This window comes from Daldinia decipiens (genome assembly GCF_022478715.1).
Source record: "Daldinia decipiens strain CBS 113046 unplaced genomic scaffold F4813scaffold_11, whole genome shotgun sequence".
Taxonomy (NCBI): Eukaryota; Fungi; Ascomycota; class Sordariomycetes; order Xylariales; family Hypoxylaceae; genus Daldinia; species Daldinia decipiens.
The window spans coordinates 586,751-602,245 of NW_026054554.1; the positions used below are offsets into that span (position 1 = coordinate 586,751).

The 15,495-nt window shown below is 47.6% G+C and overlaps 6 protein-coding genes across 6 annotated transcripts; 2 read left to right on the top strand and 4 right to left on the bottom strand.

Moving 5' to 3' along the window:
- Nucleotides 1–8: 8 nt before the first annotated feature.
- On the bottom strand, nucleotides 9–2,474 carry F4813DRAFT_355318 (CBS-domain-containing protein). Its single transcript, XM_049242853.1, has 4 exons — nucleotides 1,775–2,474; nucleotides 1,517–1,640; nucleotides 1,303–1,452; nucleotides 9–1,224 (listed from the first exon to the last, which is right to left on the bottom strand). The coding sequence occupies exons 1-4, from the start codon at nucleotides 2,015–2,017 to the stop codon at nucleotides 551–553; spliced, it is 1,191 nt and encodes a 396-aa protein (XP_049100953.1). The 5' UTR covers nucleotides 2,018–2,474; the 3' UTR covers nucleotides 9–550.
- A 2,965-nt stretch (nucleotides 2,475–5,439) lies between these two features.
- Nucleotides 5,440–7,527, top strand: F4813DRAFT_388247 (vacuolar protein 8; the record flags this gene model as incomplete). Its single annotated transcript, XM_049246676.1, has 6 exons — nucleotides 5,440–5,625; nucleotides 5,680–5,800; nucleotides 5,924–6,037; nucleotides 6,091–6,336; nucleotides 6,395–7,144; nucleotides 7,196–7,527. The coding sequence occupies 6 exons, from the start codon at nucleotides 5,440–5,442 to the stop codon at nucleotides 7,525–7,527; spliced, it is 1,749 nt and encodes a 582-aa protein (XP_049100954.1).
- A 239-nt stretch (nucleotides 7,528–7,766) lies between these two features.
- On the bottom strand, nucleotides 7,767–8,758 carry F4813DRAFT_35298 (LexA/Signal peptidase). Its single transcript, XM_049242569.1, has 2 exons — nucleotides 8,333–8,758; nucleotides 7,767–8,213 (listed from the first exon to the last, which is right to left on the bottom strand). The coding sequence occupies exons 1-2, from the start codon at nucleotides 8,651–8,653 to the stop codon at nucleotides 8,016–8,018; spliced, it is 519 nt and encodes a 172-aa protein (XP_049100955.1). The 5' UTR covers nucleotides 8,654–8,758; the 3' UTR covers nucleotides 7,767–8,015.
- A 393-nt stretch (nucleotides 8,759–9,151) lies between these two features.
- Nucleotides 9,152–10,481, top strand: F4813DRAFT_355325 (uncharacterized protein). The gene has a single exon (XM_049242854.1). It carries the CDS (start codon nucleotides 9,323–9,325, stop codon nucleotides 10,199–10,201), a length of 879 nt encoding a protein of 292 aa, XP_049100956.1. The 5' UTR covers nucleotides 9,152–9,322; the 3' UTR covers nucleotides 10,202–10,481.
- F4813DRAFT_35316 (glycoside hydrolase family 76 protein) lies at nucleotides 10,456–12,389 on the bottom strand. Its single transcript, XM_049242603.1, has 4 exons — nucleotides 12,177–12,389; nucleotides 12,025–12,129; nucleotides 11,387–11,975; nucleotides 10,456–11,311 (listed from the first exon to the last, which is right to left on the bottom strand). The coding sequence occupies exons 1-4, from the start codon at nucleotides 12,259–12,261 to the stop codon at nucleotides 10,711–10,713; spliced, it is 1,380 nt and encodes a 459-aa protein (XP_049100957.1). The 5' UTR covers nucleotides 12,262–12,389; the 3' UTR covers nucleotides 10,456–10,710.
- Nucleotides 12,390–13,303: 914 nt separating this feature from the next.
- F4813DRAFT_355329 (uncharacterized protein) lies at nucleotides 13,304–15,118 on the bottom strand. The gene is made up of 3 exons (XM_049242855.1): nucleotides 14,802–15,118; nucleotides 13,894–14,667; nucleotides 13,304–13,837 (listed from the first exon to the last, which is right to left on the bottom strand). Exons 1-3 carry the CDS (start codon nucleotides 14,893–14,895, stop codon nucleotides 13,719–13,721), a joined length of 987 nt encoding a protein of 328 aa, XP_049100958.1. The 5' UTR covers nucleotides 14,896–15,118; the 3' UTR covers nucleotides 13,304–13,718.
- Nucleotides 15,119–15,495: the final 377 nt, after the last annotated feature.

Consider the following 15,495-nt stretch of genomic DNA (forward strand, 5'->3'; position numbering starts at 1 on the left):
CAAGTGAGGGTGTACCTTCTATACGAATACCTAAGGTACCTGAATAAGGTACCTACTCATGTAACACACCATCATATAGGAATTACGTATAGTGAGGCCATTGTAAAATAACAAAACATATACATCCTCTATATATAGGTTAGCTAAGGCGGCTAAGCTAGGTAAATGGTCATATCATAAACCTAGCCTTTGAATACTAAAAATCTAGTGTGCTCTTAAAACGTGTCATACTCATAGTAGGTAGTAAATCCGGACATTTTCGTCTTCTACCAAACCGTGCCCCCCAAATCTGGACCTTATAACCCCTCCCCTTAACCCAAGGCAGTCGTACTCGATTAGATAGATCGGCGTGAGAATATGGAGATAATGAAAACCTATACGGGCTCAAAAGGACTGATCCTCATAAACCACTTTAGTCTTTCGAACGCCAGACTCCTCTGTAATGCCTACCAATAACACACTATGACTCCATGATCCTCGTATTCCGCCGTTTCCAGTTTCCAAGGTATCGTACCGTCATTACAAAAAGCGTCGAGTTACCATCGACTTGTTACGGCGGTGGGAAATATTCGCCCTCATCGCTAGTAGCGCCAGTAAATAGGACGTACCTAAGGATGTCGGACAGCGAGATAATGCCCTTCAAATGCCAATTGTCATCGATGACTACTAGCCTATGGACTCGAGACTGGCGTAGGGTAACGAATATCGAATCAAGCCTGTCATCCTCTTGGCAAGTGTAGATGCCTTGGAAATCTTCCGGTCTCTTTGTCAACGCTTCTCCTACTGTTGACTTTAACTCATCGTATGCTCCTCCTTTGATACAAGGTATAACATCGACGGCCTCGAACACGTTGAGTACGACATTGTTTTTATCAATAATAGGCACAGCAGATATGTTATGCACCACCATCAAATTGATCACCTCTAGGACCGAATCCGTCATCTTCGCCGTCGAGAGATTGTTATATGTTCCTAGCCCGATCTCCCGTACCGTCTGCTTGAGAAGCATAGTATGCTGTTCCGTGTTGACGGCGATGAACTTGAGTATTCGGTACTGCGTAATCACGCTCACGACCGTCTCCCTCTCGGTTTCGTGGTCGATGTCGACGAGAGGAATACGACGAGCGCGGCTCTTAAGCATACGACTGCAAGCTTCGTAGAGTGGCTTCGACGGATGGACGGACACGGTCTCTAGCGGAAGCACGCCGATTGCTTTTTCGATGTCTTTAAGCAGCTGAAGCGTCAGCTACAACCAATTCAATCCACACGTCCCCGCACATTCGCAATTCGGGTGCAACGTACCGCGGAGGCTGCTCAGCCTAAACTTCTCTACATCTTCGATATGTTCGGGGAATTGGCAGTAATATTGTATTAGATTTATATAATCGGTCGCTGTAAGTAGACCGGCGAATCTAGACTGCTGCGAATCCCAAAGAGGCGCGGACACGATTCCTAATAGCTCACGTTAGGGGCTGTTCGGGCCGTCGCGGGATATACATGCGTGTATTTGAAGTACCATTCTGGATCAAAATATCCAAGCTCTTTTTGATTAGTAGATCATTGTCGAGTACGATGAGGCGGAAAGATAACGGGAGTACGTCGTAGCTAGTTCTAACCCGAAGAAAGTTGCGCAAGCCTCTCTATAAGAACGGAAAGTCAGTCGTAAGTCACCAAGATGCCAGGTCCGAGAACCGGATTCGGGTAGAGATAAGGCGACATGACACCCAGGGAGTCTATACTATAGAATATAAAAGTGCATATGCTGGCGACTTACTAGGCCTTGCAACTGTTCTTCATCAATGGGACTCATTGGCGTCGTGGGAACAGGCGTTGTACGACTCCGAAATTTGGGTCTGAGATACGATGATGGCCGTACGAATGGAAGCTCGTGACCTTGAGGTAGCGACGGTATGTAGGAATGCAAGTCCGACGACATAGCGGGGGCTGGAGCGTTTGGCGCACACTGTGGCTCGTCGGATGGTGCATTGTTAAACTCACGGCTCGAAGGGTCATCCATTATCTCTCTTTTTTCCCCCTTATCCTTCTTCTTGGGGTCGTCGGGGTTTAAGCCAGGTCAGGCGGAAGCTATTGGTGGAACACCCGTCTTCCCGGGAGGTGTGCAACTGAAAGTTTGCAGTAGGTGTGAGCTTGGGAAAAGGTTCGGTGTAGGAGGCGCTTCTTTGCTTCTTTGCTTCCACTTTGCTTCTCTGCTGGGGGAAGAAGAGGGGGAGGGGGTGGGGAGAGTAAAAAAAAGGGTTTCTGTTATCGGGTAGGGCTGCTTGGCGATTGGAGAACTATTAGCTCTAGACTGAAAGCAGCTTGATAGTTGCTAACTAAGACAGGAGATGAAGACATGGGACATGGATATAGACAAATTGAATAGGTGATGATTGATGGTGAGGTTTAACGGCGATAAGAACAAAGGTTGTTGATAATGGATAATGGATAATGGATAATGATATGTAGCAGTGAGGTCAGACCGGCTGACTGGGCAATACATAAATAGCCTCAGTAGTTTCTCTATTGAATGGTCCAGACCGGGCCGCAACTGAACGGGCAATTGGTACTGGCCATCGCTGATTGATAATCTATCTTACATACACAGATACGTACCTAGGTACCTACCTAGGTACCTAACTTGACCTTTAAAAACGAATGAGTGGATTGAGGTTCAAATTGATCTGACGGGGCTAGTGCAGTCGATGTATTGTATGTATGTACCTAGGGAGGGCAACTGCAGCTTTGGGTGGTGCTAGTGATGCCGATAAGCGCAGCTACATATGGGGGTACACCAGCTGTGCGTAGGCCTATAAGGATAGCTTAACCTTCTGTGAATCAATTCGGAACCCTTGTCTCGTGTTGGTCAACATACCTCTCAAGTAAACTTGACCTACCCACCATATCTTGGGTATGTAATTATATAGTTAGATCTATTATTATATTGATCTGCTTATATGTATGTAAGATAAGTTTGGAGAGTTTGGAGTAGTTATTATATAAGGATGTAAATGGTTGACGGTTTAAAATCTAAGCCGGCTCAATGATATAATAGACTTGTATAGAGATTGGATAACAGGTAGTTTATGTAACCTAGGCAATTTGGTTACTCCTCTTTCGACTTCAACGGAGCAATAATAAGACAGGATCACCCACTTGTGAACTACATACATAATAGCAGTGTAACAGACCGCATGCACATGCTAATATAAAGCCGAGACTCTCCCCTCCTATATGTACTTATGCCATGCTAACCTCTAGACTGCCGGAAGAAAACATGTTCGGCATGTTTAAATCGAAGCGCAGGAAGACGATAAACAATCAAGTGACCTATCATATCGTATTGAAGATGTGATGCAACACCAAGGAGACACAAGGGTATCATCTAAGAAGATGTCTCTGCTTGATCGAGGACTAGGGAGTATTATTCAACCACCAAGCTAGGCAAGCAGAAGAACGCAAAGATAGATGGCTGCTCGTCTAATCGCAACCATCAGCCTAGGGCGTAACACCATAAAGGCAACTTATTGAAGGATAGGGAATGTCTTATTTTTGTCTAGCCTACCACCTTCATTCAGTATTGGTGGGGAATAAGAATCTGCATAGTAAAACATTGGAGGCGAAGGTTGTCGTCATCCAGTAGTACGACTGGTGATGAGAAGGACATATTATTGTAGGTTAGTAGGGAATGCAGTTGGAGGTGTTGAATTAATCAGATAAAAATATGGAAACTTATGCGAGTACTTTTGAATCTTTATCATTCTGGCCTTGGCTTCCCAAGAGGGTAGGATCTCGTGATTCATTTTAAGCAATGCCAGTAGCCATAAGTAGCAGTATCCCACTATCCTGCAGAGTCAAGGGGTGATTGGCTGCTTGGGATTGGGAATAGCTTCAATTCGACAATATATTGCAATTTCATGAGAAAGATTTGCCTGATCTTGGTTACTATCAGACGGAAAGCTGCATAATGGATGGATGGAACGTCATATCTTTGAGACAAAGGGTGGATATTCTCTTTCACAAGCTAAATTAGCGAGCCATGGCGGTAACAACTTGTGCCATTTGAACTGTTAAGGTTGTGCTAAGCTTGTTAGCTCAGAGCGGGTTGGCTTTGTGGCTGCTGTAATGCAGAAAAGCTGTCCAAAAAAGGTAATAGCGTGATAATCGGGGTCCTATTCTTTCGTGGGTAGCGGTTTTACGTATGTCAACTTGCACTTGTTTCATCCATTATTAACAGCTTTAGCCTTTAAGAAAAGACGGTCTGCATATATGTACCTATGTATCATTTAGCACCTACATAAGGTATTATTGAAGTAGGTATATACTACCTAGGTAGGTAGGTATTGTATATACCTACATGTACCTGGTCGTGTATAAGCTTTATCAGCAACAAATCAGTACAGGTTATATCTCAAGATTCATTTTATTTAGCTATTCTAATATAGTCAATAAAGCTGCATGAAGTTAATTTTGTAAATGTTTTGCATGTTTTATCAGGCTTCCATTTATGTTATTAACATTTGTGTACATATTGCATATAAAAACAAGATCCTAATGTTAAAGCGCATGAAGGTGTGCAATTTGAGGTACAATGCAAGTATAATTAGTTGCTATCAAAAGTACCTAGATAAGCCTCAAGGCAGATCGGATACTTTTCAGGTACTTAGATAGGTACCCACAGAGCGAAAGCTCGGGCAAGCTTTCCAGCCGAAACCTTCCGGTCCCAGCTCCATGACAGCCATAACAGCAATGAGTAACCCCTATGAGATGAGATTAAGAAAGAAGCAGAAAAAGATTAACCTTACCCCCATCAAAACCCACCAACCGCGCCTGCGCCATTCCTTCTCTGTACGCAACCACACAGCGCGACCCGGCCCACCTGCAGCAGAGGCGGCAATAGCGCAGCAGTCGCTATCGACGTAAAGGTAAAAAAGGGTAGGAAGTCAGCAACTGGAGCAACTGGGGGGGGGAAGGAACAAGGGTTGCCCAATGTCGGGACTTATCAAAACCTCTGCTACGCAACAACCTTTTTGAGCCTTTTGGTGCAACTGCAACTTCGTAAACATTACCCCAGTAATAAACTTCTTTAACTTCACCTCTCCCTCTACCACAACACACATTCCGGTCAAGATCGACCTTCTCCTCATCGTCCCGTTCCGTCGATGCATGCAATCTGGCACTATTTTCGCCGCGTCGACCTGGACGAGATTATCCGCCTGCCTTAGTCTCTCACGAGGATACATCACAGGACCATCTCCGGAGAGCAGGCTTATTATTTGGACCTGACAACCAGTACTGACCGTACCCTACCGCCCAGGTTTAGATAATTCGAGCAGCCTGAAACTGATAGCACCTGCTTATTAGCATCATCTCTTTTTGTTCCTCGTATCGTCGACTGAGTCTAAATCAATCACATCCCGATTTCTAGCTCTACCCATAGCAATGGGGGCCTGCCAATCATGCTGCGGAGGTAACACAAGTCCATTCTCCTATCAAGAAGACCCTTTCGAGAAGACCCTTTCAAGTGCTAAACACCATACAGGCAAATCTCGCGATGGTCTCTACGAGCCAGTATTGGCTGATAGCGAACGAGAAGCTGTCGCGGATTTACTCCAATACCTCGAGAACGTGTGTTACGACCGACCAATCCTTATACTGCTCAAAGCTAACTTTTTATCCTAGCGCGGCGAGACGGATTTTTTTTCGGGCGAGCCTCTTCGAGCCCTGAGCACCCTCGTATTTTCCGACAATATCGATCTTCAAAGGAGTGCAAGCTTAACGTTTGCCGAGATCACGGAGCGAGGTACGTAATGTAATATTCTTAGCGCCCTGACAAAAGAGGCGCTGTATTACAGAGCTGTCGAGTGATATGGCCCTACCGCTCTGGTCTTTACTGAATTATGAGCTGTGGCTGACCGCTCCCTAGATGTTCGTGAGGTCGACCGCGATACGCTAGAACCCATCCTTTTCCTACTTCAGAGTCCCGATATTGAAGTACAAAGAGCAGCCAGTGCTGCGTTAGGGAACCTTGCCGTTAATAGTAAGCAAGACTCCGCGCCGTTATTTATCTTCTTGTCTTACCAAGCTACGCAGCCGAGAACAAAGTCTTGATTGTCCAACTAGGCGGCTTAACTCCGCTTATACGTCAGATGCTTTCTCCCAACGTCGAAGTACAATGCAATGCCGTAGGATGCATTACCAATTTGGCTACCCACGAGGAAAACAAGGCAAAGATTGCACGATCAGGTGCCTTAGGTCCACTTACTCGACTGGCTAAGTCAAGAGACATGAGGGTTCAACGGAACGCAACTGGTGCCCTTCTCAACATGACACATTCAGGTACGTGTTTAGCTCTTAGCAACTGATTTGTTGGATTTTTCTAATAGTATTTACATAGATGAGAACCGACAACAACTCGTGAATGCAGGCGCCATCCCCGTACTAGTCCAACTCCTGTCGTCTCCCGATGTCGATGTTCAATATTATTGCACGACAGCGCTTAGCAACATTGCCGTCGACGGCAACAACCGCCGGAAGTTAGCTGCGTCGGAGACCAAACTTGTCCAGTCCCTCGTTAACTTAATGGACTCCTCCTCTCCCAAGGTGCAATGCCAAGCCGCATTAGCACTTCGAAACCTCGCCTCGGACGAGAAATATCAGCTAGATATCGTCCGAGCGCAAGGTCTTAACCCGCTGCTACGTTTGCTTCAGTCCTCTTACCTACCTCTAATCCTCTCCGCGGTCGCTTGCATACGTAACATATCCATCCACCCCTTAAACGAGTCTCCTATTATCGAAGCTGGATTCCTGAAGCCCCTAGTCGACCTTCTGGGTTCTACCGATAACGAGGAAATCCAGTGCCATGCCATATCGACCCTCCGAAACCTTGCCGCGAGTTCTGATCGTAACAAAGCGCTGGTCCTTGATGCTGGTGCGGTACAGAAATGCAAGCAGCTTGTCTTGGACGTGCCGGTGACCGTCCAGTCGGAAATGACGGCCGCGATCGCAGTCCTTGCGCTATCTGATGACCTTAAAACACACTTGTTAAATCTCGGCGTGTTCGACGTGCTTATACCTCTGACGCACTCGCCAAGCATTGAAGTTCAAGGCAATAGCGCCGCAGCCCTCGGCAACTTGTCCTCAAAGGGTAAGTCTCAATTCTAATTTTATTGATCATCCAGTTATTAATATGACGTAGTTGGCGATTATTCCATCTTTATCCAGGACTGGACAGAACCAAACGGTGGCATTCACGGTTACTTGAGTAGGTTCCTGGCCAGCGGCGATGCCACGTTTCAGCACATTGCTATTTGGACTCTCCTCCAATTGTTGGAATCTGAAGATAAGACCTTGATTTCACATATTGGGAAGTCGGATACAATTGTGGAGATGATTAAACAAATCGCGAACCGACAACCCGAGTCAGATAACGAATACGAGGAAGATGACGAGGGCGAGGTGATCAACCTTGCGCAGCGCTGCCTGGAGCTGCTTGGCCAGAGTATGTCGAAGGCGCACATAGAAGGATGAAGTAACAGACTACCGCACTTCTTTTTTGTTTTAATTATCGATACTGTCAGACTCCCTGTTCAAGCGGGCATTCACACGGATGTGGTTGGTTCCCGGTGTTTGAGGCGTATGTTATATAAGCATGCATGTGTATTTCGTCAACGATAAGGCTGCTTCGATATTTTATTAGGAACGCATATTCTCATTGGGTGGGTTGAGTCGTGGGTGGGTGTATTGCTGGTCGCATTTGCCCCAGAAGCTAGCTTAGTGGAAGACACTCGATCTCATTTGTACGCGGCGGCGTAGCCGGTTGAAAAGATGACTACTTGACCAACCACTCCTAGTAAGTCATGAGCTACTCTTGTGAGCCTTATGCGCGGAGTTAAACTCTTGTAATTAGATTGCCCTTCCTCATCAAAAATGATATCCGGTAAACAATGCTTCCGAGACGCCTCCATGCCATGCAAATTGTAATACAATAGCTATACTCGTAGCCGGGATGAGAGCGGTCATGCTTTAGGCAAATCCGATACAGGTTGAAGGCCGCTTTCGACCTTCGTGAACCAATTAAACGGCCACCAACCGTTCACGACCACTTTGGCAACCACTTTACCCTTGATGAGACCCATAGGAATGGGGCCATAGTCGCGACTATCCCTAGACCAGGGGAGGTTATCTCCGACTATGTAGCAATGGCCTTTAGGTATCTGAAGTAGAACTTGGTCAATCTTATATCCTATACTTATATCCTCACATTTCCTCACAAGCGCATAAGACCCGAGCAGAGTAACTAAGTAAATAAAGTAAAGCAACCAGTTACTCATACCTGTATCATAGTATCAGCGCCGACGCCGGGCGAATTCAACAGCACGTAGTCCCCCGGCAGGCCCAGGACGCGCTTGATGCCCTCCTCGCCGGGCTCGACGGGGATGCTGTAGACGACGCAGTCGCCGACGCGCAGGCGGCGGCCCCGGCGGTGGGATCGGTCGGTTACGAACCACTCGTTCATGGACAGGAAGGTCGGAAGCATGGACGGGCCCCAGCCGTAGCCCGTGCTGTATCCGTAGGTCACGAGCAGGTGGCCCAGGGCTAGGGCCTTGGTCGTGTAGAGGAGCACGCGGAAGGGGTGGCCTAGGATGGAGGGCATTGTGGCGTGGTGGTTGGAGGGTGTGGGTGGTGTTGCCTTTCGGCTTTTACATATGTGAGGGTAGGTACCTAGGTAGGTAGACAGGTAAGTGGGTGGGATATGGTGCTTTTACGAAGGATGATGTGGTGGGTTGGTGGGTTGCATGGTTTTGTAGGGTTTGTATAGGGAGGTATGAGGATTTAAAAGAATTGGTTAACTAAGTCTATGTTAGTTAGGTGTGGGTGTATATTGTATAAGGCGATGAGTATAAGCTGATAGATTCAACATGAGTGAGGTTTATACGATCAATTTCAATGAATGAATGAATGGTTGTAAGGTAATCCGTACATGTGGTGTGTAGGTAGTATATGTATTAAGCCGGTGCTTAAGCTTTAGGCAGTCTTGGCGCGGAGCTACATACATTAGGTACCTATGTATGTACATCATAAGCCGCCGGCGGGAAAGCATGACATGATTGGCTGTTGAGTGCCAGCCCTAGACGGTACATAGTACCTAGAAGTGGGATGTGCTTGTAGTTCCAAACTCGATTTCTTGCTTCAATTCTTGCTGCAAAACAATTTCAACTCTGCAAGGCGTTATCCTAAAGCGCGGCAGCACCGCTCTATAGATGCCAATCCTACCGTTCCAATTGCATTCTGTAGAGCCATAAAACGGAAAACACTGGTCAAAATGGCACAACCACGCTGTCTCGCCGGTTCCTCTCCCGCACGAGCTCTACACGGAGTCCTCGTCTCAGACCTTCTCAGTCGTAGCAGGACAACCTCCCTCACGCTACGCACAACATCTTCCTACCTCCTTCCGCCACGGCTATTCTCCTCTAGCCACTTGATTACAAAAACCAATGCCACAGCCCTACCACCACCACCACCACCACCACCCATACCGCGACACGCCCGCGCGCTCTCCACAACCTCTGTCCTCCGCCGCATCGACCTAGACCAAAAGCGGCCAACCAACGGCAACATCCCATACGACTACGTGCGCATACCCGGGCCACCCCCCGACAACGCGCTCTCCCCCGCGCAGCCCATCCGCTCCGTCCTCGCCTCCTTCAACCCCAAAACCCACACCCTAGTCATGGTCGCCCCGCCCCTCTCCACCGCCGAGCCCGACACCCCCGAGGCCGACGCCGCCATATGCCGCATCGTCGACAACGCCGCGGCCAAAGCCGCCGCGCAGGAAGCCGAGCAGCGCGCGCGCCGCAAGGCCGTCGACACCAAGGAGCTCGAGATCTCCTGGGGCATCTCCGCGCACGACCTGGGCCACAAGCTGCGCCGCCTGCGCCAGTTTCTCGGCCTGGGCCTCAACGTGGAGGTCATCCTCGCCAAGAAGCGCCACGCGAAGCCCGTTTCGGCCGACGCCGCCGACGCCGTCCTCGAAGCGGTGCGCGGGGTGCTGGCGCTGGTCGACGGCGCGAAGGAGACGAGGAAGATGGATGGGAAGGTGGGGGAGGTGGTGAGGTTGTATTTTGAGGGGCCGAGCGAGAAGAAGAGGCGGAAGAAGAAGGAGTTGGAGCAAAAGGAGGAGGAGGAGGAGGAGAGCGAATAGAGTTGTGTTGGCTTGATGGGAGTTTTAGATGCTACGACTAGTGGTGTATTAGATACGGAGAGTGAACTCTGTAGCGATGGCTGGACTATAGAATCGGCGCGCAATGAGCTGCTTAGCTTGGCAAAGATACCTACGAAGCATCTAGCGCGCCGCCAGCAGAAATGTGAACCCAAGATTGGTTTATATGGCTCGACGGATGTAGATCACTATGAGAGAAAATACGACCTAAAAGGGGCCATGTATAGTAAAACCAAATACCATACTCTGCAGTCACAAGTACTGATATTGCGACTTGATATAAAGCTAGTAAAAATATTTTACTATTGGGGTATTACAAAAAAATGCTTTCAAAGCAGGTATATCCCGGATATATTTCCAAAACGCCGCCGATGCCATGATCTTACCGGCCATCTTTCCTATCTATTCTCACACCTGAATATATCTAGCGCTTGCGTAGTCAAAGCCTAATAAATATCCTCATTTCATCGTCAACGGGTAATGCGGGCTTCTTAATCTCTCATCACGAAGAAGCACGCGCCCAGGACGCTGAACGCAATCGCACTCGTCACGAAGCCAGCCGCTACCTTTTCTCCTGTTGAGATCGGCGTCATACTCGGCATGTATGCCTCCACCGGCCGCCCAGCATCGGGATTGCCGACAGATGTTCCACCCGTAGTTGCAGTTAACGGTGCCGGCGTCTGCTTCTTGACTAACGTATATTGTATGGCAGACAGCGCACTCATTTGCTCGCCGACGCCGGCAAGGCCGTCGAAATTATCCTTTTCCGTCCACTTGAAGCCGCACGCTGTACCAGCCGGGCCCTTATACAGGTCAGCTGCCGGCGAGCCGGAACACTGCTGCGCTGCTGCCGCCGCGTTGGTTTTAAGTAATGGCATTAGCGTATCAAAGGTAAAAGGTGCCATCTGCGACGCCGAAGCCATCCATCGCATAAGGTAGCCCTTGAAACTTTGCTGGTCGTAGTCGCAAGAGTTGAAGCCCTCGCACGGCCGCTCGACCACGATATTATCATCGAAGAAATATGCGTTTGTCCTGTTCACTAGACCCACTACTCGCTGCTTCCAGTTATCCTGACCCTCTGTGAAATTGTACCTGTAGATAGCAATGCTTGGTTAGCCTGGTTTACTGACGGGGACGGGGATGGGATGGGGATGGGGATTTTCTAACATCATGGCTGCTCCCTGTAGGAGGATACCTGCGTTGTAGGTCCATTGCGCTTTGTTAAGATCGACACAACCTGTATCAGCGCCTGCTCCGTCGTAAACGTTAAAGTCGGCGTCGATGAATTGAACGTCCGACATCCAATCCCAGACTTTCTCGGCCCAGTCGCCGTACGTTTGATTCCCTGTATATCTAGCCAGTCGAGAAGCGATATTAAAAAAGCAGCCGTTGGATATAGAGTTCTTGTAGTTATATCCATTGTTGAACGTAAACACCTGCCACCGCAAACCACCACCGCAAGTATCGGTATCCCATCGAGTTATATACTCGTTGAAGACAGCTTGAACTAGTGCTAACCACTGTGGCTGATCTTCCGGCGGGTTCGGAAAGTTGTTCTCGGCAGCGCTCATGGCGGCCATAGCCCAAAATCCTTGATCGTCGTTTCCTAGTGACCTTGTCTGATTCTGGGGCATGTAATCGCTATCTTCACCTGCTTGGTGCTGTAGGGCTTGCGTTGTTATAGCATTGTACGTTTCGTCGCCAGTATAAAACCAATAGTCAACTAGCGTACCAAACATAGCTCCCGCTTCCCACCCTAATATCTTATAAGTAACGATTTTGCTAGAGGGAATGGGGTTACGTACAGAAATACGGGTCTGGTAAGTTACCAGGAGTATCGCCTGTGTTATTTCCCGTATAGTACTTCACCAACCCGAAAGCAACGGTACTTGCTGCATCTTTTATAGAATCTAATAGGTGTTAGCTATGTATGAAAATATTACCATTAATCACGTACCATCGCTATTCCAGTCGACTTGTAAGGCTCTGGTTGCACCTGTCAGCAGGCTTATGAAGCCTGCTACGCGTAGTGACAATTGCATTATGAGATAAATATAAATATAGTCGAAGAAAGGAAGGTGATGGATCTTGCCCACGAAAGGTCTAGCTTTCGAGCTGAAATGGAATCGTATCTCCTCAAGATGACCGCATGTCCTCGAAAGAGTTATGAGTCGAGGAGTAAAGGCCTTAACTGTGACCTCGAGTATCGGTATCCAAATCGTTATCACTACTCTCAATACTCTCAATAGACTAAACCTCCGAGCAGCCACCCAAAATCCACACGCTAGGAAATCAGTCGCTAGGACGAAACGAAAGCAAGATAAAAAGGCTCGGCCGGTAGCGAGGACGAAAAGAAGGTATGAAAGGAAATAGTAAAGAAGGAATCGCACGGCGAAACGAAACGAAAAAAAGAGACTTCGATCTGGAAGCCAATATGAAGAGAAGTGAATAGTTGAAGACGAGAAAAGACACGAGCTCCTGAGAGCAAGTTTAGGAAGACAAGGTGGGCCAGTCCATAACGGATTGCCCCTGTCAGACGGGATTCGCAAACATAGAAAGGGAATGCGTCAATCATATTGGATCGTCTAAAGCTCAGTCCCTACCTAATTATTCTGTGTGCGTGCAGTTCCATCTCTACCCGTGAGGCTATGTCAGATGAATCGACATGCTGAAACCGTTCAGGTTGGATCTATGCGGCGCGTGTCTCAAAGGAGAAGAGGCCGGGGTATGAGGGTGCATATGGCATGAGACTGTTTCTACAATATCATTGCAAATCATATTAGTTCGTAGATCATTGTATCGATGAACGTGCGTGCGGTGGCTCAGGACGATGTAGTTTATTGGTTTCGCTTGTCTTCCCCGTAGGAATTAAAACATGTCCATCTTGAAGTTGAAGAAGTTGAAGAAGTTTAAGTTAAAGTAACCGAATAAAGTTGTGGGGAAGCCTACCCCCTGTATCAAGGGCCTAGCTGAACTTACGTAGGTCAGGTACGATACGAAGTACCTACCTAAACAGGGTATTACTAAAACGCTGCTGTCCCGGTATCACAATACCCGTTCGTAGCTTCTTACATTTCAGTATGGCTTACATTGGCGCTTTCTGTTGTAAATTCGATTAGGGGCTTTCCTCATATTTCTTTTTTACCGAGCTGTCCTAACCCATCAGCAGCCAGCACCAACTACTTACAACTACGAAATATTCAAACACGACAGACAGTTCAAATAAACTCGCCATACTCGAGGAACCAAACAAAGAGTTGTATGCAAAGTCAAATTACCTGAGACGCACATCCGGCGTTCTATCAGGTCTTGATATCTATTGACGGTCTAAAAAGAAATATTTTTTGGTATCGAAATCCCGAGTGCACTTGACGGCAACTCGCCGTCCATCATAACCGCCCACCGCTCACTGTGAGAATCCTGACCCCTATTCTTTTTCATTCACTTCCGCGCTGCAAAGATAATCATATTAGAAAATGTCACTTCATCCAAAACTTGCTCAAGCTTTCCGCTTCTTAGATGGGGGTTGGGCACCGTTAGCTTTGGGTTTCTCATCGTCGTCATCTTCCATGTCCTCGTCCTCGTCATCATCCTCGAAGTCGGCCTCCTGGGCTTGGGCTTCGAAACGCGTCAGCAACTCTCACTTTTTATCCTATTATTAGCATGAGACTTACCAAAGTACTTGATGGCGTTGACCCAAAGGTCGTCGCTGATGGCAAGCGCCACTTCTTCGCCTTCCGGGAAGATTTCGAGGGACAAGGGGTCCTCCTCGTCATCCTCGTCGTCGTCTTCTTCCTCCTCAGTCGTGAGTTCAGTGGTCTTTCCTGCAGCCCTTTCGGCCTTCCTCTTCTTCTCTTCCTCGATAGAAAGGCGGCTCTCTTCAGCAGAGATGTTCAGACCTCGGTATCCGAAAAAGCCGAAGAAAGAAACTGCACCTAGGCCGGTAGCCTCGATCTTCTTCTTCAAGGCCTTCTCGTCGGGAGTGTAGTCCTTCTCCTTCTTTAACTTGGTGCTGTCGGTAACAGGATTCTTCTTGTCATTCTCCCAGACCTTCATGACTAGGTCAAGCATTCCCTGGGTGAGATCCTTGTCCGGCGACTTCCACTTAATGGGGACTGGGTCGCTGACGAGGCCCTCCTCACCATCCTTACCGACACGGTAGTAGAACTTCTTCTCGAGGACCTTGTCTTCGAACCATTCGTTCTCACCAAACTCCATCTTGATAGAAATGCTGCGGGGATCTCCATTGCCGCCATTTTCGATCTCGAAGTGAGACACCGAGATTGAAGTCAGCGCGGACAAGAGCACGGCAGAGTCGCTAGGTTGGATATATTGGTCTAGATCAGGCGGTGCCTGCTCAAAGACCAGCGGCCAAAAGTTGGCGATCTTCTTAACCAGCGCTTCTCTCTTCTCATATAGGGACTTGGTAAGAGCAACCTGTTGGCGAACTAATCAACATGTAAGTATGAATTTACTTTTCTTGCATTCACCGGCCCAAGTCCTTGTTTATATACGCTATGACCTGGCATGATGAAGCGGGCTCAAATAATCGAATTTGAGTCTGAGTGTGAGAAGTACTTACTTATTTCTGTTTCGACATCTTCAAAGTCCTTGTCCAAATCCAGCAACTCCTCGTAGGTGGCAATGGTCCAGTCGACCTGTTCTGACGTTGTCATGGCTGAAGTAATTCAGGTTGGTAGTGTTTGAAAATTGAGATATCTTGAAAAAGTACAAGTCAGGCTCGCACCAGGATATTTTATATGCAAAAATACTAGGTTGCCTACCTAGGCTACTCGTGCTAGGTATGTGAAAAAAAAAATTCTCGTCGATCCGGTCATTGGTCAACGGCTGCTAGCGAATGGACGGGTTGTCACAGTCAGGGCAGTGATGAAGTGGAGTTTTTTTTTTCTCTGTAGAAGTCTTGGCAAGGGTCTACTTTCTACCTAGGTACTCACTCATCCATCCTAATAAGGAAAAGATATTTTCAATAAGTTAAGACTTCATACATCTGATGATGCATTAAATAAGACACAGTGAAAGAAATAAACCCGATAAAAATTTACTTAGACATACTATCGCCAGAACAAGTTTAAGAAATATATTAACGCTTCAAAGAAAAATAGGCCAACATTCCCGACCCAAGGTTTTGAAGTCGATCTACCGTCCACCCAGATAGACAGATAGATTGGGTATGTGTAAAAGCAACAAGAAAAGAAAATGCAGGTCCCGACAGACTAAACTAACCTAGACCGTTACAGAAGGTGGGGGGGGGGGGG

Excerpts from the sequence above, each read along its gene's own strand:
- F4813DRAFT_355318 (XM_049242853.1), bottom strand. The coding sequence starts at position 2,017 with ATGGATGACCCTTCGAGCCGTGAGTTTAACAATGCACCATCCGACGAG. Across the intron at positions 1,641-1,774 it reads AAGAACAGTTGCAAGGCCTA|AGAGGCTTGCGCAACTTTCT; the intron begins GTAAGTCGCCAG and ends CCGTTCTTATAG. Across the intron at positions 1,453-1,516 it reads GGATATTTTGATCCAGAATG|GAATCGTGTCCGCGCCTCTT; the intron begins GTACTTCAAATA and ends GTGAGCTATTAG.
- F4813DRAFT_35298 (XM_049242569.1), bottom strand. The coding sequence starts at position 8,653 with ATGCCCTCCATCCTAGGCCACCCCTTCCGCGTGCTCCTCTACACGACC. Across the intron at positions 8,214-8,332 it reads GCGCTGATACTATGATACAG|ATACCTAAAGGCCATTGCTA; the intron begins GTATGAGTAACT and ends GTTCTACTTCAG.
- F4813DRAFT_355325 (XM_049242854.1), top strand. The coding sequence starts at position 9,323 with ATGGCACAACCACGCTGTCTCGCCGGTTCCTCTCCCGCACGAGCTCTA.
- F4813DRAFT_35316 (XM_049242603.1), bottom strand. The coding sequence starts at position 12,261 with ATGCAATTGTCACTACGCGTAGCAGGCTTCATAAGCCTGCTGACAGGT. Across the intron at positions 12,130-12,176 it reads AGTCGACTGGAATAGCGATG|ATTCTATAAAAGATGCAGCA; the intron begins GTACGTGATTAA and ends AACACCTATTAG. Across the intron at positions 11,312-11,386 it reads CTACAGGGAGCAGCCATGAT|GTACAATTTCACAGAGGGTC; the intron begins GTTAGAAAATCC and ends TGCTATCTACAG.
- F4813DRAFT_355329 (XM_049242855.1), bottom strand. The coding sequence starts at position 14,895 with ATGACAACGTCAGAACAGGTCGACTGGACCATTGCCACCTACGAGGAG. Across the intron at positions 14,668-14,801 it reads AGATGTCGAAACAGAAATAA|TTCGCCAACAGGTTGCTCTT; the intron begins GTAAGTACTTCT and ends CATGTTGATTAG. Across the intron at positions 13,838-13,893 it reads CAACGCCATCAAGTACTTTG|CCCAAGCCCAGGAGGCCGAC; the intron begins GTAAGTCTCATG and ends CGCGTTTCGAAG.